The sequence below is a fragment of the Diprion similis genome, chromosome 3 (assembly GCF_021155765.1).
Source record: "Diprion similis isolate iyDipSimi1 chromosome 3, iyDipSimi1.1, whole genome shotgun sequence".
Taxonomy (NCBI): domain Eukaryota; kingdom Metazoa; phylum Arthropoda; class Insecta; order Hymenoptera; family Diprionidae; genus Diprion; species Diprion similis.
In genome coordinates this window covers 12,940,746-12,967,267 of record NC_060107.1, presented here as the reverse complement: position 1 = coordinate 12,967,267, position 26,522 = coordinate 12,940,746, and the positions used below count along the sequence as shown (strand labels likewise).

At 35.0% G+C, this 26,522-nt stretch overlaps 3 protein-coding genes across 10 annotated transcripts; 1 reads left to right on the top strand and 2 right to left on the bottom strand.

Moving 5' to 3' along the window:
* Positions 1-669: 669 nt before the first annotated feature.
* LOC124404587 (myosin-G heavy chain-like) lies at positions 670-2,709 on the bottom strand. Its single transcript, XM_046878853.1, has 5 exons — positions 2,424-2,709; positions 2,198-2,342; positions 1,745-2,077; positions 1,121-1,177; positions 670-1,042 (listed from the first exon to the last, which is right to left on the bottom strand). Exons 1-5 carry the CDS (start codon positions 2,569-2,571, stop codon positions 679-681), a joined length of 1,047 nt encoding a protein of 348 aa, XP_046734809.1. The 5' UTR covers positions 2,572-2,709; the 3' UTR covers positions 670-678.
* Positions 2,710-3,857: 1,148 nt separating this feature from the next.
* On the top strand, positions 3,858-19,336 carry LOC124404584 (far upstream element-binding protein 1). Of its 6 annotated transcripts, XR_006929021.1 has the most exons (15): positions 3,858-4,187; positions 5,751-5,859; positions 6,595-6,810; positions 7,192-7,321; positions 8,576-8,830; positions 9,016-9,199; positions 9,289-9,489; positions 9,753-9,954; positions 10,043-10,200; positions 10,579-10,693; positions 10,765-10,935; positions 11,018-11,214; positions 12,282-12,582; positions 18,729-18,798; positions 19,236-19,336. XR_006929021.1 is itself a non-coding variant. In XM_046878844.1 (14 exons), exons 1-13 carry the CDS (start codon positions 4,104-4,106, stop codon positions 12,543-12,545), a joined length of 2,286 nt encoding a protein of 761 aa, XP_046734800.1. In that variant the 5' UTR covers positions 3,858-4,103; the 3' UTR covers positions 12,546-12,582; positions 19,236-19,336. The 6 variants fall into 6 exon arrangements, 5 of the variants coding, with proteins under 5 accessions (XP_046734800.1, XP_046734799.1, XP_046734798.1 ...); XM_046878844.1 differs by lacking the exon at positions 18,729-18,798; XM_046878843.1 differs by having other exon boundaries at positions 18,729-19,336.
* On the bottom strand, positions 16,262-26,310 carry LOC124404586 (GMP reductase 1-like). 3 transcript variants are annotated; one of them, XM_046878851.1, is made up of 7 exons: positions 26,108-26,308; positions 25,374-25,493; positions 24,613-24,870; positions 22,651-22,839; positions 22,022-22,224; positions 20,165-20,391; positions 16,262-16,507 (listed from the first exon to the last, which is right to left on the bottom strand). In XM_046878851.1, exons 1-6 carry the CDS (start codon positions 26,192-26,194, stop codon positions 20,202-20,204), a joined length of 1,047 nt encoding a protein of 348 aa, XP_046734807.1. In that variant the 5' UTR covers positions 26,195-26,308; the 3' UTR covers positions 16,262-16,507; positions 20,165-20,201. The 3 variants fall into 3 exon arrangements, with proteins under 3 accessions (XP_046734807.1, XP_046734806.1, XP_046734808.1); XM_046878850.1 differs by lacking the exon at positions 16,262-16,507 and having other exon boundaries at positions 19,620-20,391; XM_046878852.1 differs by lacking the exons at positions 16,262-16,507; positions 22,651-22,839 and having other exon boundaries at positions 19,620-20,391; positions 26,108-26,310.
* Between the last annotated feature and the right edge of the window lie 212 nt (positions 26,311-26,522).

Below are 26,522 nucleotides of genomic sequence, written 5' to 3'. Positions count from 1 at the left end.
TTCACCCTGTTTACTCATGGTACTTTTATTAAAATATTCAACAAAGTATAACCATCAAGTATTGAAAATATGTATTAATAATATATTTCTAAGAATATTAACACGGAATTGAATCCATTGAAATTTAAAGAATATAAAAAATTTTATATTTTCTATAAGTATATAATATGTGTGGATGAAGGATAACCGTATATAGTTATTATTTCTATCGTTGAAAAACAACTCGTTTGCTAATAAGAATGAAGATAATTATTTATATTGATTAATAAATACTTTACATTTATATAGGAAAAGGTAGGTATGAAATTTTCTTTTTTCCCTGATCTATCATTACATTTTGTGCAGACCGACGCTCTTTTCAAACTTCCCATCTATTTCAATATGCTGTATGTTTTAACATTAGTTAGAGAACAGATATGCGATGGATTATGTATAAAGAATACAGGGTGATTATATGCGGTATTCTGATATAGGTATAATTATATATTTTCTGAATTGTACATGTACAGGTGTCCTGAACGAGTGGATGAATCAACTGATGGTTGATTCTATCAACGGATGGTATGGTTCATTCTACAATACTTCGCTCTTCACTTTTGTCACACATATATACACTTGTCTATATTACAGACGTCACACAATAACACTGTGAAAAAAAGTTTTGCTTGACTAGAAAGATCATGTACTTATTTCTTCATGAACGTTAAGTACTTCTTCATTCAGATCACCTTTAGCTGCCCATTTCCTCAATGTTGACAACCCAGGTAGAGGAAAATTTTTCTTCAGCAAATACTTGTATGCTTTCGAACTGACGGAACGAAATTCGATAGCCGACGCTATATCTTCAAGTGACCACATTACTTTTGTTTGATTTGGACGCAAAAGTCTTTTGATCTGCCCAGGAGTGAAGATTGGATCGAGCAATTGATAAATTTTCTCTCTCACTTGTTCTTCAATACCTTTTGACTGGTTACAGAGTTGGCGATTTAATTTTCTTATTTCTTCTTGTAGCTTAATATTCTCTTCGATGCAACTTTGATAGCTGGAAAAAAAGTAAAATTAAGAAGTTGAATATCATGAAGGTTTATAAAGAACCACTTCACGAACATATGATACTAACCTTTTCAGATGTTTACATTTACTGTTTTTACAGCCCGAAGTTCGCACTCCAACAGATCTAGAGAAATAGAAATTTGAATATATCAACTACATTTTTCGATATTCATTACCCGGTATATGATAAATTTTTATTGAGATTTGATAAAGAAAATAATGTCGATATTAATCAGAGTAGTTAAAGTTTTTTAGAGTTGTAAATATCAAATTCAATTATAAGAAATGAAGTAAATTATTCAAAACTAATGTTGCAACACAAAAGCGTTTGTGGTATTTCACATTGAAAATGGGGCGTTTTGCAAATAGTCTTAATTAATACACCATCAGTAAACACGCTTGTAAATATCGACACGTTTCTCTTCGTGTTTAAAATCATAGCTTCTAGACAACCATGGAATTAAAATCCTCAATGCAAAATACATGTAAAATAACTCTTTTCTTGAGATAAGAAAGTAACTAAACCAAATAAGTGGTATCATTCTTGTTGTATAACACTAAAACATTACACATTTACGAAAACAATTGTAGACTTATCATTTTCTCATCTGATCCTAATAATCTCAACCTCTGGATTTGAATACGTATATAAATGTTGGGAAAAATTAGGAAAATTTATCAGATTCCATACCTGATACCTTTCTGTGATGCATGTTGTGCATATTCTGATGTTACATATGTAGGTTCAGCTGAAATTTCATGGGTCTCATCACTTTCCAAAAAATTTGTACTCCTTGTCGAAGTGCTTGGAGATGAACAAGTTTCTTCCAATGTACTATTATTTTTGTTATTGTTATTATTATTATTGTTTTTGTTGTTATTGGCAGTTGAGCTAGCATGAGATGTTGACGTAGAGGCATAATTCTCTTTGTTGATTGTGACAAATTCCAGGGACACTCTTCTTTTTTTTGCTGAATCCTTCCAGACACTGGAAACATTCTGCACATCAGCTGTTCTACGTTTACTATGTTTGTTGAAAAAGGAAACATAATAACGGTATGGTTAACTATATGTTCTGTTTCATTGAATATGTTATTAATCTCATTTATCTTATGACTCTAGATTTCTATTCAGTGTAACTTACTTGATCTCAGTCGATTCCGATAAAAATTTAGTAGGGAATGCATCTCCACGTAACCTCCTTCTAGTTGATAAAGCATAATTTTCGTGTAAAAATTCCGACCTTATGTCGAAACAACTTTCCTCGAAATGAATTGAGCAAACACGAGCTATATAATTTAAACAATATTAGAAATATATTGAAATTCTGAGTAGCACAGAGTTAACAGCAATAATTGTTCAACAATTACCGTTTGCAATGTTGATCTTCTCGCACCCACAGGTGTCGATCCACTTTTTTCGTAATTCATTTTTTTTTGGAAATACATGAAACGAAATGTGTTTGTTTTTCGTATTTCCACTCCAATTTTTACACGTTTTAATACAACAATTCGGCATTGTTGAAATTTAATTGTGCAAGCATTTGACGTAAACAAAGATATGACGCAGGCGTCGTATATTTTCAAGATGGCTTCCATACGGTTGGCACAGGACAGGGCGAAATTGTGTCCGCCGGAGGGGCACACCTTATTTTTTTATTTTAACGGGTAATACCCGTTTCGCGTATTATCAACAATGTATCTACCAAGTTATTGGCCAAGCCGTTAAAAGAATTTCTTCAAAAACCAACAACTATCGCGAGCATAACGGCGGCAACATACCGTCGTCATTGTGAAATTCAAAAGCCGCGACATCCCGTGTATCGCATATTCACCTGCATATTTTGAATCTTTTATAAGCGCGATAGCAGTATCTGCAAGACGTATGTCGCATCTCCGCTTTGATTAATAATTTTTAAATTCTTTCTCTAGTCCTAAAACACACTGAGGACTTGTTTCAATTAGAAGAAGAATGGAAAAAAACGTCCTTTCACTCGGAATCCTGTGTGAAAAATGTTTTACTTGGGAAAAGTAAAGTATTGTTTCTTGTTTTAAAGAAAAATTCATTTGGCTGTTTTTGAAATGGGTTTTTAAATTTAATGGGTGTAAACGACGACTTAAAAATTTGTTGTAATTTTTCGGGAAACCAGATATTCAGGGGCTGTACTAACATAGGAATAATCCTGGATGTAACAAAAACATGTTACGCTCAACCATTTCTGAGGGTGCGTACCGATATTAGCCCCCGGTGCTGTCAACAATCTTTTATCTCTGGCGCTCCCGAATTCGTGAATAGCTTCGCCTCTGTCCTAGGGAGTTTTTAGCGCTGCCAGCTAATTTAGGAACGCACCCTGAGTTGGCGTGGAAGCCCCCTCATATACTTTCTAATCAATGGTCGTGGGATGCTACTCATATGCTACCTCCATAGCCGCGTTCTGAAATCCTACTCGAGTGGACTCAGTTGTCATTGTATCTGTGTCAAATGCATGAGATCAACAGAGAAACAATGATACCTGAGTAACTCGAGTAAAGTTTCAGAACGCAACTCAGGTCATCTCCATGTGTATAGGGTGCGTTCCAAAATTAGCTGTCAGCGCTCTAAGAGACAGACATACCCACAAACTCGGCAACGCAAAAAAGATAAAAGATTTTTGACAACACTGAGAGCTAATATCGGAACGCACCCTAAGCTGGATGGAAATGAATTGCCTGCTGATCCCGCCACAGGCGGCAAGAATGAGAAACACACCGGATGTACGGTTTTCTTAGGTGGCTGGGTAGTCTGTTAGCGTTTCTCATCAATGGTGGGTCATGATCCGTTGCTGACGCTTGCGCGCTGTGGTGTTAATTGTGGATTTCATTAGCTGCCCCATCTATTCCTGTGTGAAATAAAATAGCACGAAAGTAGCGTCGGTTTTCGTGCAGTCGCGTATCGAGTTTACATCCTACAACTAAATAAAAACTACCGTAACTGAAGTTCTTCTGCCTACGCGAGACACGGCCAGGGAGAAATAACGAGCCTTTCATCGTCCTTCCCCTTCATGGTTCATCATGAGTGATTATTCAGCGGTCGCTCCGCCACAAAATTTCAGTCAAAGTTCCGCGTTTGCAGCTGCCCTGCAACGTGCCAAACAGGTAAGTACGTCAAATTAATACCGAGTATTCATTTTACACGATAACTGTTCTTACTCGCGTCCGACCTCCATTTCGGCTTCGCCCGCAATTGCTCGCTTGGGAATTGGGATAACTGCAACTACACGCACGTTTTCCCTCGCAGATGCTTCACACGCATTTTACGAGCCTCTGAATCCATGTTTATTCTGTAGATAACGCAAGATCATTACTTCGACGCAATTTTTTTTTTTTTAGCAACCATCTAATTCTCTTCGAATATACTCGCTACCCTTTTCAATTACGCTTCAGCATTAAAATTCATATGTTGTTGCCAGAAAATTACTCATTTGATATCAATGTAATTCCGCTATATCATTCTTTAACATTTCCGATTAAGCTGTACACACGTCATCGTGAGTTCTTACCGAAATTGCTCATTTCACAGTTTTTCCCCAATCAATGTTCAGATAAATGTGATTTTGCGATATGTCTGCTGAAATAATCATGTCGAATAAAAAAGTAAACTTCATGTTTATTAACTAGCTAATATATTGTATGTATAGTACTATATTGTGAAATGTTGATTTTAATTGGTGCTACAGAATCCCACGCCGTTGACCATCGTTTCGTTACCCATAGTTTCATTCGAGACTCACGCTTACAATCCGAACTACTTATGTTGTGTTCTCAATAATAGAGCTTCACTCTTATTACTCACGCTGTTTATTTCGAAAAGTACCAATTACTTGAGCAGCCATAATTTCTTTCGACTCCTTAATAATCTAGATATCGTTATTCAGATGAACAGCCAAAATTCATCCTGCATTTATAAATTTGTTTGTCTCTTCTACCTTGTGGATGTCTTCGTTCCCAAACCCAAACACCATTAACGAAGTCTTTGTCATTCTGAATTAAACAGTTCAGTATAGAAACGTTGTTGCAATTGGCAAAAGACAGTAATCTGGTCAGTTTTGGAAACTTGGAATGGTCATTACATTCCTACAATTTCGGCTACCAATTTCTATGAGGTTGAAGTTGGTAATGTAATTGTAACAATGCATTTTTGGACAAACTCGGGATTTTGCTACTCAAAATTAATTTTTGTCCCTCCTGCACCGAAAGTACACCTTTTTGTGCATGCAAAGTAGGCACAAAGTGCCTTTTTTCCCACCTAGCAACGAATAGGCCGGCGTAAAATAATATATTATTGAGCCAGTTTTCCCGAATTTTCAAGGGTGATCGTGCACTCAAAGGCAAAGGCAAATATTGGTTTTTCGCATTCGTCACAAAAAGTCGCATCTTATTGATTCAATGTAGCACATACTTGTTGAAATAGTTTGAATATGTGTTGAAATTAAATATCTTTCCATCCGATCCATTGTCAGTGTTTTTTTTTTTTTTTTGTTTTTATCACGCCGAAGAAGACTTGTGAGACGAAAAATACTTTCCTCCTCAAGTCTTCTTTCAAGGTGAGTGATATTTAATCGGAATGAGTACGTCTGTTCAATGGTGAAATCTGAATTTGAAGGATGTAAGTTTTTATGGTAATGTTGGTAATCAGAGTGTCATTATTTCTGTTTACAGATTGCAGCTAAAATAAATCCTGCCGGTTCCCAAAGTAATACGGAACCAAAGTTAAAACGTCCTCTTGAAGATTGTCCAGGTGAGGCAAATCAATCTCTTCACACCTCAGGTACTAGCATACATACTTTGTTTTTGTTTTTAGTTCATCTTTGTCTGTTTCCTTTCCTGTAACTGATAGATACACTAATTTTCACAAGGTTGAAATTTGGTATGTTGATAAAATATACAACAATACCCGATTACTTATAATCAATCAAATTTACGTAGAATATTTACATACACAATTACATATATGTATTTTACGAACATAAGTCACACGATTCGATGACTCTGTTTTATCTTATTATCCAGTACTTTGATCTTAAGTAGATGGTAAGACTTTCGAATGGTTTAAAACTGAGCTCAGGTGTGGATGGTTTCAGAACCACTTAACAATCATCTTGAGGAGTGAGGTTCCAAGAATAGAATAACTACACAAAGAAAGTATCATAATATTGAATTTTTAACGAACCGATGATCTAATTCATTGAATTTTAGAATGTCAAAAGTCAAATTATAGAAAGGTAAAGTGTAGAGTCGTCGTTTACTTCAACCTATTTACATTTCAGTTCGGCCTACATTCTAAAATTTTATATATTAGATTTCTGGCCTTTTGAAAATTCAATGTTATGATCCTACTATCGTACGATCATCGTAATTTTTAAACCCTTATCCTTCTTGAGGTTCTGAGCTGCTGCTATGGAATCAATTTATTGAAAATGCACGCTAACACTATTCACTAACTGTCGAATCATAAGTTTTTGAATATTGTTTTATGCGAATACGATCTCTTTAACTTCTTCAGAGCCAGAAGCAAAAAAAGTGGCGGCTTTAGTAGCAGATCCCATGATTGGGCTACGGGGGGGCCCACCCACTGGTACTTCTATCAGTGAAGCTGCGGCTCAGGCGGCCGTAGCTGCCAGAGTAGCTGTGCAGTCGACTTCACCTCCCGCAGTTATGGCTGGAATGGGAGGTATCTGTAATGAGGATATTAGAGTCCCAGACAAAATGGTTGGACTAAGTAAGTATAAACGTCATCCGCCTCTCTTTCCTAGTAAGACCATGGTCAAACAACTATTCGTCTTCCCCCATAAAACATCGTGGCCAGACTCTTTACGCAACCAACGAATGATCCGAAAGGCATAGTTCAAAGACTGTCAATTTTCGAGTGATGCTTTAGGTGGTCGAAGAAGAAACCATTGTGTTTGGTACAAAAACTTGGTCCTGTTGAACTTTGATGATATCTACTGAATATTCGAAATACAAACGTCCCCTGGTGTTTTTCCTTTCCCATAACTGTGCATTTGGTGTCATAAATTCGTTGAAAATTTTTTAATCTATCTAGCTTTTGATTACTTTTCTATCTGTAAATTGACCGTCATATTCGTTTATTATTTTCCAGTAATTGGCAGAGGCGGAGAACAAATAACTAGATTGCAAAGTGAAACTGGGTGCAAGATACAAATGGCACCAGAGAGTGGCGGATTGCCAGAACGTGTTTGTACTCTCACAGGGTCCAGGGAAGCCGTCAAGTAACTTACTTTTTATTTCTTTATACCCTCAATATAACAGTTATTGTCGATTTTTTTTCATTTTCGAACCTTTACAGCTTCGAATTTTCAAATCAACACCAACGAAATTGACAGCATTTTTTGATACCCAAAATTACGATTCGTTGCAAAGTCAAACTACCAAATTGAATATTGTATTTTTATCATCTAGAAATCGCAGCAATAATTTTTATTCAAATAATTGTAGCAAATACTTTGGAAACTTAGAGTGTTTCAAACTAAATTTACATTGTCTCGAAACTTTGGGTGAAATCTTGTTGGTAAAAAACAACTGTCCATGACTTGGAGTCTTTTTGTTTTTTTTTGTTGTTTTTTTTATCACTGTCAGGTGCACTTATTAAAATATATATTCTGTGTGTTTGTATATACATATATATACGTATATCGTTATCTGACACAGTACTTTTGAGATTCTTTCTTCTTTTTCCAAAGAGCAAAATAGGGTTTTAGTTTCACGCTTTCGTAATAGAATTTAAGAGAAACAACTTATCCAAATCAAAAATATTGAATAAACGCGTTTTAGAACTTGAACAGTTCTGTTAGAAAATACAAACTCAATCAGAAGTAGTAAGGACTTGAAATTGGTAAAGCTGGCACTGTATGTCTCATATACTTATATATACACAAATATATGTACATTCAATCCCTATGTATAGAATATAATTGAGACGTTTGTCGAAGAAATTCGGTTTGCCAAGCTTGTCTGTACAAGTGATTTGAGTGTCATTTTTTTCATTCTTTTCGCCTTCTAATAATACCGTACTCTATTGTTATGACGAAGGTTGGTGTCAAGTTTAACCTGTTCCGAATAACAGTCAGAAAATGGATAGTTTTTCTAATTGTATCGTAATCAGGTAATCTTTCAGTAGATTACTGAAGTATTGATTCTCACAAATCTTTCAATCTCAAGTTCACATGCGATTAGCCTTAGGTAGATTTTTTGATTGTTACTCTCAATTGACAAGTGAAATAAACAGTCTTTAAATTTCCGCAATGATGTTTGCTTTGATCTAAGCGTAATTATTGGTTACAGTTTCACTGTTCAATATTTTTCAATCCAATGTGAAATTTGCAAAAACTCTAAATTATATTATATATAATATTTACGCAATATGAATATCCCGGAACATGCGTATTTGTACATCTATATTCTTTCATTTAACATTTGAATAATAAAGAATCGACGACGCACGTCTCACCGAAATAACATTTCAGTCGTGCTAAAGAGTTAGTCCTCTCCATTGTTAATCAAAGAAGCAGAACGGAGGGCATTGGTGACATGAATATTGGTAGCGGTAACAGCGCACTTGTTGGCCATCCCAGGTTGGTTGAAATAATGATACCTGGTCCTAAAGTTGGTTTGATCATTGGCAAAGGGGGAGAAACGATTAAGCAACTACAAGAGAAGTCCGGGGCTAAGATGGTCGTTATTCAAGAAGGCCCTTCTCAAGAACAAGAAAAACCACTCAGGTGAAATTGATATCAAAGACAGAATGTCTTATGCACTCAGTTAAATTATTCAATAATTTTGCAACTTGTACCGTTCAGCGTGATATCTTTGAAACGCAGTTAATGTACTTTTTAAGCTGACAGTGGATTCCCACATTGTTTTAAGGTGTGTTAACATGACTCAGTTTTCATTGAAAATATTTTAGAATAACGGGAGATCCACAAAAAGTTGAATACGCTAAACAGCTAGTGTACGAGCTAATAGCTGAGAAAGAGATGCAAATGTTCCATAGAGGATCACAAAGAGGAGGTTCTGAAAGAGGGGGAACAAATTACAATAATACTGACAATGGGTTCAGCCATGGCTCTCAAAGTGGCGACGGTGTTGAGGTAAGCTACTGTTTTTCGCTTGGCAACAATAAAACACTGAGAAAAGTGATGAAGTGGATGCTATAATGTGGACGAATTACTGTCCTCAGGTTCTTGTACCACGAGCTGCAGTTGGTGTTGTCATTGGAAAAGGTGGTGACATGATAAAGAAAATTCAAGCAGAGACAGGGGCCCGTGTACAATTCCAACAAGGTAGAGAAGATGGTCCAGGTGACCGAAAGTGTTTGCTTTCCGGTAAACATCAAGCAGTGGAACAAGCACGACAACGCATTCAAGAATTAATTGACAGTGTAATGGTAAAACCTTATTCTAGTTTGTAAGTTAACGGGGGATCCGAGCTGAATTCCTTATTGCATCCTTAATATACAGAAAAACGTGCGGAAACTTATTTCGCAAATTGTAAGTGTTTTTAAATGTTTCAAATACATGGTATTATTGATTAAATCTCAATGGCGTTTTAGAGCTTGTACGAACCGTTTATGTAGATAATTTAAGTCTTGGTTATTAGGATATAAGCCTGTACAAAATTTTAAACAATCTTTATGTTTATTAGAGACGAGATGACGGGCGGAATCCCATGGCTGGTGGAGGCAGAGGAGCAGGAGGACCACGTGGTAATGGTTTTGGTAGTGGTCGTAATTCTAACGAATTTGGTGGCGGCGGGTGGGACAGACGCCAAGGTGGTCCGATGCAAGATAAAGTTGAAACAACATTCACTGTTCCATCGACTAAATGTGGAATCATCATTGGCAAAGGTAAAAAGCCACCTTCATTACGGGATGATGGTTTTTGCCTGAATCAATTCAAAACTGCGCAACTATTACGAATGTATTTTTTTTTCAGGTGGAGAAACTATCAAACAAATCAATCAACAAACTGGAGCACACTGTGAACTCGATCGGCGGAATCAGAGTAACGAAAATGAAAAGATTTTCATAATACGCGGAAATCCTGAACAGGTCGAACATGCGAAAAGAATATTCAGTGAAAAACTTGGATTGGTATGTAGATTTTTTCTTCATAACAAATCAACTGAAAATCCGTTTCCCATTTGTCAACCATTGCTTCTCCGATATAATTTCTATGGAGTTTCGAGTCAGCTCTATCTGTAGACGGTGTCTTAAGGTATGGGAAAAGAAATCGCGACTTTAGTATGGTAATTCTATGGTATTTTATAAAATGCGTTATACAACTGGAGTTTCATATACGTTTTCAATGATGTGTGATTTTCATTCTATTGTGTTAATGTCATACCTCTACATCCACGTGATAACTGATCCTAACAGCTGTTGATTCCTGATTGAATAAATCAAATGTGCTATTTTCCCTCTGTAATAACCTTCGATGAATGTAACTCTTCATGATAAAAAAAATTCCAGAGTCCAGGCGGAGCCCCCTTTACAGGAGGGCAGGGAGCTATTGGATACAATCCAAACTGGAATTCTGGATCAGGATATCAATCTTGGCCAAACCAAGCTCAATCCAGTGACACAGGTAATTCACACAAATATTTTAAAATGATTTATCACTCCATAGTGAGTTCATAGAGCGTTTCATTATTTTAGCTGGCCCTGGTGCAGCTCCTGGTGGAGTACATGTTAACCCACAAACAGGACAACCAGATTACAGTGCACAATGGGCAGAATATTATAGATCACTCGGCATGCACAGAGAAGCTGACATGATCGAACAACAGGCGAAACAAGGAAAACCTGATCAGGCTCAACCACAGCCAGGTGATTATCCGCGACTTCTGGAGCACGATTTATTGTCGATGTTACTGCCAATTAGGCTCAACGATTGTGTTAATTCTTGCAGGAAATACTCCGAGTCAAGCCAATCCAACTCCAGCTGGAACTGCTGGAGCTGTTCCACAGCAGCAACAGCAACAGCCACAAACTGCAGCGCAGAATGGAGGTCAAGCGGACTACAGTGCCCAGTGGGCAGAATATTACAGAAGTATTGGGAAGATTAAGGAAGCTGAAGCAATAGAGGCACAAATGAAAGCTGGCAAGGTAAAATCGTAATCAATTATCGAGGGTGGCCACTCGTCTGGAAAATTTGGAAAATCGGGAAAAGTCGGAGGATTTTGATTGGAATGGAAAGGTCTGGTAAATGTCAGGAGATCTTAACAAATACTTGTGAGATAGTGTTCAATGAGGTCTTTAAATTTTTCAACTGATCCTAATGATTTAAACATTGCTGTTTATGAATTTTTCGTTGGTTGCGTTCGCTTGTTATCAGTAATTTTTTTATGTAGATGATGATGATGGTATGGATAACGATATGAATATGCACGCTTGAGTATGAATGGGTGGGTTGAATCAAAAGTTGAAAAAAGAAGCGACACCGTTTGTAAAAACTTCATTAATGTTATTTGCGCCGATGATAGACACTTATGAAAGAACCTCTTTACTATGTAACGGAAATTAATCTGAGCAAATTTATAGAACCTAAGCTAAGTCGTCAACAATCTGCGGAGGTTTTGTAATTGGAACGTTCAACTCTGGCATTGTTCATCCGATTAACATGTTTTAATAGTCATCACGCAAAATCACGCACCTTAAAAACTTTAAAATCGGTTGCATAAACACTTCAGTCTATTCTTCTAAAGATTCTATTTGTATAAACTCTTGTCCGTTGGTTGATATTCATTTCAGTTACATAGTATCAACGTGTTTTCAATCATGTTCACTGACATTGGCATAAATATGTACTATTGCTGAAGATTTTGTGTTTTAGAAAATTTTTCTTTCATAACTTTCCATTCGGATACTACTTTTTACGACCTTCTGTTTTCTGTTAATAAACTATTCAATTCCAACGTTTCCTGCAAGGCACAAAAAGTGTTGGGATAGTTGATATGTCGAGGCAAAAAAGTCGGGAAAAAACAGGCATTTTCAAAACCAAGTTGAATGGCCACCCTGAATAATTACATGCAATAAGGAGTCGCAGAATTTTACCGTATAATACTGTTTACGTATGGTATTCGAAATATTCTGGCGCAAATTGTGCCAATCAATTTGACCTAAGTTTAGAAAGGTACCATGTTGAGGTACTTAAGTCTGGATGTGTATTTCAGCTGGGTTTGCAGGGAAATCAATTAGCGCAACCCCAAATGCAACAAGCTTTACAGGGGCAATCCGCCGGCCCGCCGACTGGAACACCGACCTCTTTTCCCCAAAGTTACGGAAGCTATCCAGGAATGGGACCAGGATCTGCTCCGGCCGGATATTATGCTGGCAGCACAGGTTCCGCCAGCCAACCGCAATCGGGCCAGCAGGCTCCCCCCTTCCCAGCTGGGTATCAGAATTATCCCTACTCCCAGCCGAGCTCTGATAATTAATAAGCGACGGATGGAAAATGAAATCAATGAACAATACGTAAGTAGAAATGGCTATTCGTATACATTGACGTTGATATTTGCGTTAATATGTACATATATTCATTATGTGTATATATAACATAGAAAATGATGCATGTCTCTTTTGGTCTCCTTAATTTTTCTCCATATTTATCTCAATAGGTATTATATGTATAATAGGAGTAGGTTTTTTTTTTAATTTTTTCATGAAAGTCCGCATTTTTATTATGTTCACCACAATGACGTATGAATTGACTAACTTGTTGCATATATCGTTCTTTTCATATATTGCATAAGTATATAAATGTATATTATATACGTGAAATCGAATATACATATATGCTCGTTTAAAATATTGTTGATTATGTGCTCATATATTGAATAATTTTTGCTCGCATAGTTTTGTTTCAATATGTTGTTTCTTTGTATAATTCATATTGCAGATGTGTGGTTCATCGTATGTTTATTTCGCAAATGTTAAAAACAAAGGTGTGTATCATTTGCAACTGCTTAATTGAAAGAAAACTTTTTAGGGGTTTTATTATCAGTGTGAAATTGAAATTTTCATTTCTTTCATTCATTAATGGTTCATTCATGTATACAATTTTACATACACTGTTTACCCAGAAAGTATCTGCAATTATTTTTCCTACTAAGTTAAACCATTGTTGTGGACTTTTAAAACATACTATTATTATTATCATTATTATTATTCTTATTACTATTGTTAATACTGTTGCTATTAATAATATTATTATTGATAAAATTGAAAACATGATGATTTGTGGTTGAAAGATATTATCAGTGGTAATATTACATATTTATACATGTATTGCAAATATTTTTTCTATCGAGATGATTTATCGCACTTTTTTGGTCAATCGTTTGTGTACTATTATATTATATTACCCTGATCTCCCACGGTTTGTTTTTATTTTTATTGTTGCAGTTGTCACTTCACGTCGCATCACTCTCTTAATTTCATGGCTATAAACGTAAGGCGTTTCTAACTGTTTGTATGTACTTCGTTTATCTATTACAGCGCCAACGTGTGTACATCGCTTGCAGGAACTGATGAAATTTGTGTTCATCGTACAACTGCAAAGTGCAAAAAGTCGGATCTACGACATGCCGATAGAACCAAGAATACATCTGTCTCCAGTTCAATGTCAGGGAAGGTATTAAAGTGATGATGGCTACTCCCAGGGAGTAGATGAACATAATCACAAGTCATATTTGCCAATATGTGACTTCCAACCAATGGTTTAATTTTGTTATTTTCTTTTTTCTTATTTTAAAAAAATAACTTGCAACTACTTTCTGGATATCATTTATGTAAGCTCCTACCATACCTTAATAGCAACATCATACATATTACGAATCATTATGAGATTGGCATAATTTGGTGCGTTCATTTAGTTCGTACCCGTTTGTTTTTCCTCATTTATTATATTTAAGTAGATGATAATAATGATTAAAAGCAGATATAAAAAGTAAGAGAAACGCAAACAAATGCAGTTTTGCTTGTTTAAAGCCGCATAAAAATAGACAGGAATAAAACAAGAAAAACAACGTGCAAACTCCTCGTTATTACTCTAATAATGTTTATGATAGTATGCAGAGTCAATCTGAAGTTGTACATCATGTATTTTCCCAAAATACATTAAATATAGTAAATAGTATATAAGAAATATTAATTAAAAGAAAAGAATAATAGGGCATGATGGACTATATTATGATCGAATTATACGTAATTACTCCCTCTTCCTCGCAAGTCCAGCCAACTCAAGTAAACTCAAGTAAACTCAAGTTGTTCGCGAACAAGGTCTTATCTCTTCTGTTTGTCGACTGGATTAAAAACAAAGTGAAAAAACTAGCCAGTTAATTTGGCTCAAACTTTCTACTGTTATTTGCATAAATATCTGATGTTTAAATTTTTTTTCGTTTACTTTATCCGTATTTGCGACGTTTACACTTTTTTACACGTGTAAAGTTCTGTGGTAATTGGCGAGAGCTTGATACCGGGATAATTACTGCATAATATAGTCGAGTCAGCACCTATTATAGAATAGTCAACTTTCCAATAACAAATAAAAAAACAATTATCTATAGTATACGCAGTTTGACCTTTTTTTTTTTATTAATCAATCAACGTTATCGGACTTGTTCTTTTCTGAGCATTTGTCCTCTGGTAAAGCGAGCAAAGCTGCCAAAGATAACACTCTTGTTCGGAGACCAAAACTTAATCAGGTCTGAAATTTCAAGCACAGGCTCGCTTTACCATTAAAGATTAATCAGAAGGTAGAAGACGAGGAAAAACTGTTTAAAAAATGTACAGCAATGTGCATTGTCGCAATGATGATAAACGCGAATAAAATAACATTCTGACTGTATGCTAGAAATAAATCTGAGCAAAACCAAATAACATTAACTAATATATCAATAATCTGAGGAAATGTTTTATACTTACAAGGGTCAAAATGATTAAACGCTGGTGTTTTTGATTCGGATCTAATGTTTTGGTCGCTTACCAGGTCCCCATATATTATCTGAAAGATTTTACGAACATCTGTTTTTTTAGTCCTTGCACGAATCTATTCTTATCTACTTTGGAGATGAGTATTTATAAACCAAAAAAAATTTCAGACGTCCTCTTGAGATCTCGGGTGATTCAATTATGTTTAAAAACATGCAAGTTGAATCGTGAAAACGAGAGTTTAATCATTTACAACGTTATTATTGTACAATCTTTTCTCCATTTGGTTATATCTTAGTAGAAATTCATTTCTGTTATATAGCCGGGATGTTGCTTCATTCGTTTCCACTATCATCGGTGCAAAAACATTGCTGAAGATATTCTAAACAGTCTTTCTTTTTTCCTAACTTGTAATATCGGCCGATTAACCCTTAATTGGCAGTATAGTGAGCAGCTACGCGCCTCTTCATCTGCATTTCAAAATATTTGACAAGAAGTCAGGTGTACAAAGTCTTGGTACCATCAAGTAAATGCATAAAAGCTTCCTTACTTACGCTCATAATACACTAATTCATGATACAATTCTTTGAAAATGGTAAATCTAACAGCTTGCATCATGAAGAATTCCTGTTATCGCTCACCGCTACTCATGGTAATTATTATTACACATTACTCATACCCTTGGTTGCTGGTATTACGGACACCCGATTTCCTATCGCACCAAAAGCTCCATTATTTTCCTAAGATTGTTCAGAGAAAGGTCGTGTTTACATCATCCCACCGCCAATGTTTAAAACAATCCATTCCATCGTCTGACTTCCGTTTTTGACGAGATTCTACAATTCCTTTACTACGTAAAAAGTTAAAATTTTCGTTACTAATATTACTATTCGATCATCATCACGAATTTGTGAACAGCAATGAATCTATTTAACCAATCTAAGTTGTTTGCTGGCAATACTAATTGTGCTTCGCCTTGTAATATTTTTTTCCGAGTGTATGATTGAATGAAATTAAATTGTAACAATCGATTTCAATCTCGTAAACATGAAGTCATTCAAATTTTGGTGCTGGAAATTCTGCGAAATGGATTAAAGAGTATTAATACATGGCGAACAACTTCAGGAAGACTCGATATATTCAAGAATGAAGGGTCTGTATACGTGAAAAGAAAATGATACAATTACGTATGACAAAATGTGCACACTTTTGAAATTAATTGTGTAGCAATGACTTTCATCAATTGTATCATGTATTGTAATGATTTGTTCATTTCAGATATAGATTTCAGATAGCTTTCCACTGGGACATGGTTAACGCTGCCCATATCTTCTTCACTCGCGTAATCAATAATTACTGATATAAAATTGGCTATATTGAAAAATTACACCTTAACTCATGCGATCCAATAGCACTGACTATGTCTTATTTATATCGTACATATATATATATATATATTGGATTACAATATATAAAAACACACACAGTATATTACAAATATTGTCCGAAATGCTTCTTCGTTTCATATATTGTTATTCTAGGATACGCGATTTACGTTCTAATTATAGGTAATAAGGCAATCTGAAATTCATTATTGAACGAAGTCAGTAGGGTAAATTTATAATTTCCACGTGCTCTCCTTCTGTGTTTCATTTTCTATGATATGTATTTATTTCCCCATGTAATACATAACTGTAAAATGAATTGAAATCACTAGGGGATGATGCAGCAGATGAAAGAACAAAAAATGGAAGAACCAGAGCTCAACTAAACTCTATAATATCGTCGAATTTTTAATTTCGAATGCCTATACTGTGTAACTCTTATTGTTAGTTATATAACTGCACTATAAAAAAAGCGTTGTTACGAAACTAAATCAATCCGATAGAAATGCTCGTTGCTGGATTATTTTTACTAAAAGTAACAAATGACAACATTCGTTTCGTTGAGTATATATATATGTATACAAAAACATTGACATTATAGACCCCATGTTGACATGTTTTGATCATTCATCATTTAGGGATGTAAAATGTTTGACAATTTACTTGTATTGCCGATAATAGTTTAATCGATACTTATATCTATGTATATGCAAATGAATTACATTATCTTGTTTAGTGCACACTATGGTATCATTATAATCAGTAAATACAACTGTGACTTATTTTTTTGCTTTAAATTGTCAACGATACCAGTACCATTTTTAGGTCCCCAAAGGCAGATAAAGAGTGACACCGCCATGACAAGAAGCGAATCACTATTATGTTTTACTTGGCATGATGATGATGCGTTGATAGGAACCAGGAGCCACGCACTACTGGATTTTCTAGCCATGATCGTGAACCTGTTTTTGACATAATTACTGTTGCCTGTTGGTTGTCTTATATGATATATTCAAATCTATTCTTGACAAGGTATTATTATACTCAATGAAATCGGTTGAACATGTATTTTCATATGTTTATTTGCGATAATCGTTATTTGACTGTAATCCTTGTAACTTCAGCCTCCTTACAGGTATTGAATATTCTTCAATATTGATATCCTTTAGCTGTTCACATGTCCGCAAAACAGAGTTGGATCCTTCGTCAGAAAACCTTGTTTGTTTTATTGCTTAATTTGGGAGAGGAGATGTTAATTTGGGAATGTTATACCTTTATCCATGATTGTCCATATGAAACGGTTTTATGAATTTTGTGAGGTATTCTTCGATGTGAATACTTGATATTATGCATCATAATATTGTTGTGGTCTTATACCTGAACCCAATATTCCCATGATGAACAATATTCTTATTCACCCATAGAATGCAAAACTATTACATAAATTAAAGTCATTCGACAGGCAAATTATTTTTATTGGTTCACCAATTATTCAACATGTTGATTATCTGAATATCGAGTGTTTGTAACAAATGCAATCGGCTACACCCCAATTTCAATAATGTGACAAAGTTGAGTTAAATCAAGGCGTCTGGTTCCTACTCGTCATTCGCTAAAAGGAACGTTTCAAACTAAACGATTCCTGCTGCTGGATCAGTTTTTCTTCCAGTAAGAAATGAATCTCGGAGTTTAAGGTACAGTTGTAAGGCCACAATATTTCCATTCTGTATGTAATGATTTATATGTGTATGTTTACCTCTATTATTAAGCTACGATTGATGTGAATATGTAGATTAATATGTTAGTTTTACTATCTCTTTTACGTTCAATAACGTTTCTACTACCACCTGATTCAATATTGTCCCATGTGATATTAATCATCATCGACTACTGCGTTGAACTCAATGATACATTTCATAAAGATGAATTAACTGGCCTTTATGAAATTTGTAATTCCTTGGTTGATTTTTTTTTTTTATTCTACTTGTATCATTAATCAATTAGCTTTGTATATAGCCGGCATGCATCTGCATTTTTAGCTATTCGCAATTTGACTAAAAAAATTTTAACAAATGAACTAAAAATACTAATCTTCCCTGGTGAAAAGTGCCTAGTAATCATTACAATAATATTTGGGATTCTTTGAATTTGAATAATCGCAGCATATGAATATTGTAGATTCATTCTAATCATTGTTTAAATAGAAAACATGTTGTATGGTGTTCACATTTTATTTCTAAATCTATATCTCACTCCATTATAAGTAAAATGAAATTTTTACATCTTCATAATCGTGAATCATAGCTGTCCATGATTGGCGAAGGCTGGCATCATCGCTCTCTGTGCGTCATCTTTACTGAGAGATCAAACGAGGGTAAGTAAGAAATAATAGCATATTCACCTCATAAATTATTGTGACCATTGAATTGAATGCTAAAAAGTTTACAGATCCATTGTAACTGTGAAGTATTATTTTATGTGGGTATAAACTTTGTGTTTAGTCGATTTCATATGTGTATTTATGTTCATGAATACTTGTATGCGTTTCTTTTTTTTGTAGATTTTAAGATTGGATTCTCCAAGATGTTTGTTGTGCTTAAAGTGAGCATTGGGCATGATCTCGAGTTTTATTACTGCTGGTTTCATGTTTTTCATGATTAGGAATTGTCCAGGGTGCCTTCGTTAAACCTGCTGACTGCCACAGCTGTGACAATCAACAAGATTAAATTCATGTTTCTAATTCATGTGATTTGAAACTGTCCATATTTTATTATCAACTTTGTTTTATGTTTCTGCATTATCTGGTTTTAGTCCCTAGCGACATATTCTACACTTACAGCCATTTCCAAAAACCGAGCAGTTTCCCTGTTATCACGCAAGCATGTTGAATTAAGAATTATATAACTTTACTGGATGGACTGAAACTGTTGCTGAGAATCTTGTTTTTATTTTGTCTTTCAATAAATAAATTACTTGCTCATACATAAATTTGCGTTTGTTAATTGTAGTTTGGAAATGCAAACTTACACGTGTCGATATTCCCATAATATCTTAGCTTCTAGCGATTGTTTTAAGATGTAACATCTAATTTTTATACATTTAAGAGATTATACATATGTGTATGTATAATTTATCGACTTTGCTTGTTAATAAGATTGGACTATAATTGTGGCACAAAATTAAAATAATCATTAATTACAGTGATTCGTATTTTATTCAAACATATCAAGAGAATTATGTTGTTTACAATATTGTAGCTTTATAGACATTAGATGGTACTCATTTGATACGATGAATAGCAAATATCACTCATTGGATGCCAAGTGACATTTAGACATTTTAATAAAGAAAAATAAACTATGTATTAGCGATATTGGCGAAAGTAAAAGTACGTACTTTTAATTGATAATCGATATATTACTGCTGTGCGATGCGTGGATGCGAATGATTGCGTTTAATTTTTGAAAACTCGCATTATTGCAATGAAATTAAAAATTATGCAGTCTTATTATTGTGCATTCGATTGTAAATAAATAAAAATCGGTCTCTCTCTGCATCAAGGGACGCATGAAACGAGTAGGCCGCGGTATATATTAACTTTATATTACAAATATATCATTTGCCAGCAAATAGTTTCAATTTTTGACTACAATGTTGCTATACAATAATTAATTCATATATATTATATGTATATACATACATATACGTACACACAGCCATATATATATATATGTATGTGTGTATTTTTCACAATTTAGTATTAATTTTTGCTATAATTCAATTCGGTGGACCGTAAACGGTGTTCAATTGCTGAGTACAACGTATGAACGTTGCTCTTCGGGGAAGTTCTTGCAGACGAGCTGCTCCGGTGTAAGTGCATGCCGAACGTAGTCCTCCCAAAATGTCCAAGACGGTCTTTTCTACGTCTCCTCTGTACGGAATTTCGACGGTTTTACCCTCCGACGATCTGCGTTGAAAGAAAGTTGATTATCGACTTGAATTCTTGACGACAATTACTTTCAGAATCTTTCATAAATTTAAACGAATTTACTCTGTATTTGAATTCTAACAATCTGTGAGAATTTTGTGGGAATATTTCAATTTTCATGCACAAAATTATTTGTGGCATATTTATGGAAAATCCATGGTATTTCTTGAAAATTTCGGAAAATTATTTATACTTCAAGTTTTATTGAAAATATCGTTTTACAGATATATCCAGAATTGGATTTTACCAACATTTCAGACAAATTGGATTTTGAACTGTTTCTGAATCTGAAGTCGGAAATTGTCAGAAATTTAAAGACTAATATGTAAAATTAAGTTCCCAAAGAATGTGAGTTCTTTTCGGAAACATTTCGGAATTTTTTAAAATACCTTATACGTCAGAATGGATTATTTTGTGGCCCTTTGTTACCGCGATTTTTAAATCTCACGTGATTTCAAGTCTTGTATCGACCGTCGCATAGTGGCCCCAACTCCCTAGAAGCTGGCCAAAAGTTGAAAAAAAGTTACCTTCTAGGGACATTTAGCTGATGGAATAGTTACAGTGGTACATCTAGTATGTATTTGGACCACGGACCGTGGATTTGGGCCGATTACAACCGTTAAAAAAGCGCAGAGGCATAGTTTACCATACAAATGTATGGGCCAAAGGTCGGTACTCGGCTTAGAAATACATTTCATCCATGAGCGTCGAGCGTGTTGCATCGTCAGTTTGTTACGCATCGAAAAATTCATCAATTTCAAAGGCGGATATACATAATAGTGAAAAGTTGACCGATTTGGATTCTGCAAAATGATTCTTCTCTAGAAAGTAAGTAGAATTTATGTCATGTAGTAAATGAATAATATAGTCGTATTTTTTTTTTTTTTTGTCACGTTCTAAAAAGTCCTGACGAAGAAAGCAATAAGTAAAAAATCGTATAAGATCCCTCTCTGAAACTAAGTGGAAGTTGTTGATTAGACATTTAAAAAAAAAATGTTTAAAAAATTAATTGCACGTAGCTGTAGATTTAGCTACTGTAATAATTTTTAGGCTATGGCGTGTATATTCCACTTTCGGTATTTCATAACTTTCGCCTACGAAATAGAGTTCTATAAGAAATTGGAGAAAATAATTCTTCCATTAATCTTTTTTTTCAACTTTTACAGACTCTGCGAATGGTACCGAAAAAATATTTTGCGCAACACGAGAAATTTTTCTATTTGTAAAAACTTTTTTTTACATTTTTTTTTTTCTTTCATTTTTTAGTTTTGATTGTTTCTACTTTAGGATTCGTTGTAGAAAAAAAATTATTATAAGTATCTCGAAACAACGTTGTTAAAAACTATGGGGATCTGGCAAAGTCGCAGAGTGCCGCAGAGTCGACTGTACGTGAATGGAATCAGCAACATCAAAAACCCCCAGAAACAAATTGTCATGTATTTTGGTGAATAATTTGCTTGTACCAGTTTTGGCATGGAAACTGGAAAAAAGTATTCCAGTTGATTGGATAATGAAAATAATGCCAATACAAGAAATATATATATATATATATTTCTGCGAAATTTCTGACGCTTTTTTCTACTTACAAGGTCAATGATGTCAGTATTACCTATACTCCGCGACTCCACCGGCGTGTTTTTGCATCGCGGTAGAGGAAGCCATGCCGTAGAAGAGCTTGAAACGTTTCCCGTCCTTCTCTATTGTTTCTCCACCGCATTGATCATGTCCTGCGAACATTCCCCCAGCCATTACAAAATCAGCACCAGCGCCGAATGCTTTGGCCAAATCTCCCGGACACGTGCATCCGCCATCCTGAAACCGTATTGCAATGTTGTAGTCGCATTTTTAAAGCTATGGCTGCATAAAGACAAACCTGTTTGAAAAACTTTCAAGAATTTTATTTGTGCCAATATTAGTGAAGACGGATAAATTCAACATCTCGACTTTGTAATTGAAACGAATCTGAGAAAATGAGAAAACATGCTGAACAATCGTTTTGAACGTTGTAACTAATACACCTTTCTTCAAATTGTTGCTATCTTATCTTGTGACCTTCCAATTAACTCTGATTCATTACTATTACTTAGTAGCTATCTTTCATTCGTATTTACATTGTCATTGGAGCAAATAATATTACGGTAATGGAGTTCTTTGAACACTTTGTTTCCTTCTCTTAACTCGTTTCATTCAACCTGTGTGACCGATTGATCTTCCAAGGAAACACACACTCGGACTTACGGAAATGATATGCCCGTTCAAACCATGGGCTGCATCTGCACACTCGATAACCGCACTTAATTGAGGATAACCAACTCCGGTTTTCATACGTGTTGTGCACACAGAGCCTGGCCCAATTCCCACTTTGATCACGTCAGCCCCCGAGAGTATTAACTCTTCCACCATTTCTCCAGTTACAACATTGCCAGCCTGTTGAAACATGTTGCATTTAGAATCCTACCAGGTTTAGAAATTTTGAACAACTGCGAGAAATGAAAGGGATGTCGAATTCATTTCGTTATCTATGTAAAACCTGATGTTCATATGCTTTCAAACAGTTCGTCTCAAAACAGTTTTTTTTAACCTGGTAGTGTGGATAACGCAATGATTAAGGGAGGTTTTTATTTTTCTGGGACGAAAAATGTGCGATTTTTTATGAGTTTGACAAAACATGGTACTGGAAGTGGGAGGAGCCACGTATGTTGATGCCCCGGCGATAATATTCTTCGCTTGTGGAAGTGCTCCTCCACGCCCTAGATGATCAATCGTTATGAAATTTGGCATGCAGGTGTTTGTACAACAAACGTCATTAGTTGAACAAGAATTAACCAAACATACTCAAACGCTTTTATTTTATGAACCAATAATTGCAAACATTTTTGGCAAAAGACCAAACTTCCCCTTCCATTGCTTACTTTTTTTTTTATTTTTCAGTATTTCTTTTTTATTCTGGTATAACTTACGAAGACGTTTGTGACCATGACCATGTTTTGTCAAGCTTTGGAAAATATTATCATCTTCAATAAAGACCGATAAGTAAACATAACAAATATCAATATTCAACATCAAATATTTTTGCATAAGAAATTATTAAAAAATCAAACATTTTTTGGCTCAACAATATAAAAACCTCCCTCAATCACTGGAATGATTTCAAACTGATCTTACATATTTAGCATTAGTGTTTCTTCGCATGAACTAGCATGGCGATTGTACCGCTTCTATGTTTTTTTTTTCGTAAAAAAGCAGTGAAATTTCACCAAAAAATTTAAGTCCTTCTGAACAGTGCCATTTTGTTTATGATGATTATTTTTCAATTTCCTTATTCTGTGCAGTTCAGGGCTAATTACGGATTATAAAAACAATTTTGTTTGTCAGCTCTGGTTCAATTTGCCTACGAGTTATTCTCACCGCAAAGAGGTTCTGAATTTTTATCCTCGTGTAGTATTGATCGGCAGATAACTCGATGTAAATATATTCCGGTTCAGAGATAAGAATTCATAAAAAAGCAAATAACGAGGAATGCGTGTCTCTATTAATACGTGATATGGAGTGCGAACTATTCAAGTTAAGACAATGTGCTTAATTTTTTTTTTTAATGTGTCAGATGTTATTGTCTACTTCTGCGAACGAGACATTTCTTATCTATTGAGAACTGTCTCTTGAGAACGATCTGACTTGCGAATATTAAGTTAAAAAATACACATTCTGACATTATTCTAATTTGTGAAAGCATATGTTTTCGAATATTCGTAACCCGTATTTCTACATACTTGGGAGTGATAATGAATGAATTCAGAAGAACAATGGCCAAAATAATCTTCTGGACATTAAATTTAATAGTTTATAATACAATTTGATGTCTGACGATGATAATAGCGGTAGTTGTCAAAAAACCATTTCAGTTGTATGCATCATCCTGTACAACTCCTTGCGATTATTTGCTTGTTCTCCTGACGTGAAGGTTTTTTGAAACCAGTCATAGCGCGTATGATAAATGATTTTAAGCAATACATGCAATTTTTGCAACTCTAGCTAGTAATGAAGTACTGTGAAATACTGAATGTTATTGAGGTAAAAGATTGTTATGATGTTAGTACTGATAGTAAGAACAACAAAAAAAGAAATCTTGACGAGTAAACGAAACAAATTATTGATAAATGTTGTTACATTCCATGCAATCTATGAAAATTACCGACTCACAATTATTGTGTGATTCGGATAGGCGAATCGGACTTTCCTCACGAACTCAACAAAGTGCTGAGAATACCCATTAGCAACATCTAAGCAAATGAAAGAAAGTTCTGGGACGGAATTTATGATACTTGAGAGCCGCTCAAAATCTTCTTGTCCTGTTCCTGAACTAACGGCGATATTGCTGATACAACCTGGATTACGAGCTGCAAAATCTTTCCATTCCTCAGCTGTGTAGTATTTGTGAACTGTTGTAAATATTCCGTGCTAGAAAATGAAATTGAATAAATTTTTAACTTTGTTATTAGTAAAATTTGCTTACATTTTACCTTCAACTATGTAACCGAGTTTTCAAACGGAGTTACGACGTATGAACGAAATTGATTGATCAAGGCCGCAAAAAGACACCGAATGACAAATAGCATTTCATTACAAGTGTTGCGATAGCGATAGAATGTTTATGCAATTTAATTTTCAGCTTCAACTAGCAATTGCTAGTTAAATTGTCGGCTGTAAGTAGACTAAACTATCGCTAGTGTTTTTACATTTTAAACTACAATCAGCGTTCTATTTAGCGTTTATCTATTACAAGGTTGCCAATAATTGCACCAAGCACTACGCGAAACACTCGGCGAATTATTCTTAAGACTGAGACAATTTTTAGAGCATTGAAGCTGTTCAGCAAGCCAAGTTTATGAACAATTTTCCCTATATTTTTACTCGTCCTGTTTAGCAACGAAGTCTTTCATTTTATTTTTCTTCTTTCAAACCTGTGACAGCGCTTTGGCCATCTCAAAAGTGCCAATGGTGTCCATATTAGATGCCATCACGGGAATACCCTTATACGTGCGTTTAGAATTGCGGAATTTCATCTCTCTGTACAGATCAACCTGTATTGAATTGATTAATATAAAATTAGTCAATAGATCTCATACTTTGCAAGGAGAATAGACATTTTTCAATGTCAAACGTGGTTGAAGCGCTTGGTTATTTGTTTAATCAATACTACCTAACATCGTTTCAGGTTGCCATTCTTTAACTTTTTATTGTTGTTCAATACTGATAAACATTATTGAAGTTTATTCAATATTTTCACTACGCATTTCCATGACACGATTCTTGCTTTAGAATCGAGTTAACTACCCTTGACTCTATTTCATACATTCCGTACCATATCGGACATTGTACTTGATATTATTTTTGGTTTGCAGGCATTAATGAAACAGAGGCAGTACAAAAACTGACGAAATTGACAAGTTGGACATTTTTTCTAATAGAAATGTAATAAAACTTATTGCCGAATTACTTATTTAGAAGATTTCTCAATTCTTTATGAGTTGTAATTCGCTTGGGTTGCGATATTCTATCGAGTATCAGCCGTGCGAAAATGTTGACGCTGCAGAATTTTTCAAGGTAATTGTCGTATAGTTGGATGTATCAAAATTAGCTCATATTTCAGTGGTAACTATTCTAGGTGAAGTTATACCAGCGAAAAAAGACTTACGTCCGATCTGCTTTTGAGAGTGCTTCTTTTTGGACGTAACAAAACATCCTTAAAGTCCAGTTTGATGTCATTGATTATGTTCGGCATATTGTATAGTAGTATAAATTTTTTAAATTCTAACAGTGCTATCAATTCCAAAGCAGACGACGTTTTTCACACTCTCCCGACTCTGTCAAGCTGCGTTGAGGACTGAAGCAGTGACTGAGCCTAGTGACTGAGTAGCGAACGACTATCCGAGCACTTTCTTGTCATATAAAAGTTGTCATTGGTCTTCTCAACAGCGCTCCGATATTCAGTGCTAACCATGTGCTAACACTGAGACTAAAATTAAACGTACCCAGAGCCCAGGGCTGCGTTCTCATATTCGCTGGCAGCACTGCAGATAATTTCGGAATCACTTCGCATTTCCACCGGC

Coding starts and splice junctions, on each gene's coding strand:
- LOC124404587 (XM_046878853.1), bottom strand. CDS start 2,571: ATGCCGAATTGTTGTATTAAAACGTGTAAAAATTGGAGTGGAAATACG. Junction 2,078..2,197: donor TCGGAATCGACTGAGATCAA/GTAAGTTACACT, acceptor CAACAAACATAG/TAAACGTAGAACAGCTGATG. Junction 1,178..1,744: donor GCATCACAGAAAGGTATCAG/GTATGGAATCTG, acceptor CTATTTCTCTAG/ATCTGTTGGAGTGCGAACTT.
- LOC124404584 (XM_046878844.1), top strand. CDS start 4,104: ATGAGTGATTATTCAGCGGTCGCTCCGCCACAAAATTTCAGTCAAAGT. Junction 7,322..8,575: donor GGGTCCAGGGAAGCCGTCAA/GTAACTTACTTT, acceptor ATAACATTTCAG/TCGTGCTAAAGAGTTAGTCC. Junction 9,200..9,288: donor AAAGTGGCGACGGTGTTGAG/GTAAGCTACTGT, acceptor TACTGTCCTCAG/GTTCTTGTACCACGAGCTGC.
- LOC124404586 (XM_046878851.1), bottom strand. CDS start 26,194: ATGCCGAACATAATCAATGACATCAAACTGGACTTTAAGGATGTTTTG. Junction 25,494..26,107: donor CTCTCAAAAGCAGATCGGAC/GTAAGTCTTTTT, acceptor AATTCAATACAG/GTTGATCTGTACAGAGAGAT. Junction 22,840..24,612: donor ATCCGAATCACACAATAATT/GTGAGTCGGTAA, acceptor ATGTTTCAACAG/GCTGGCAATGTTGTAACTGG.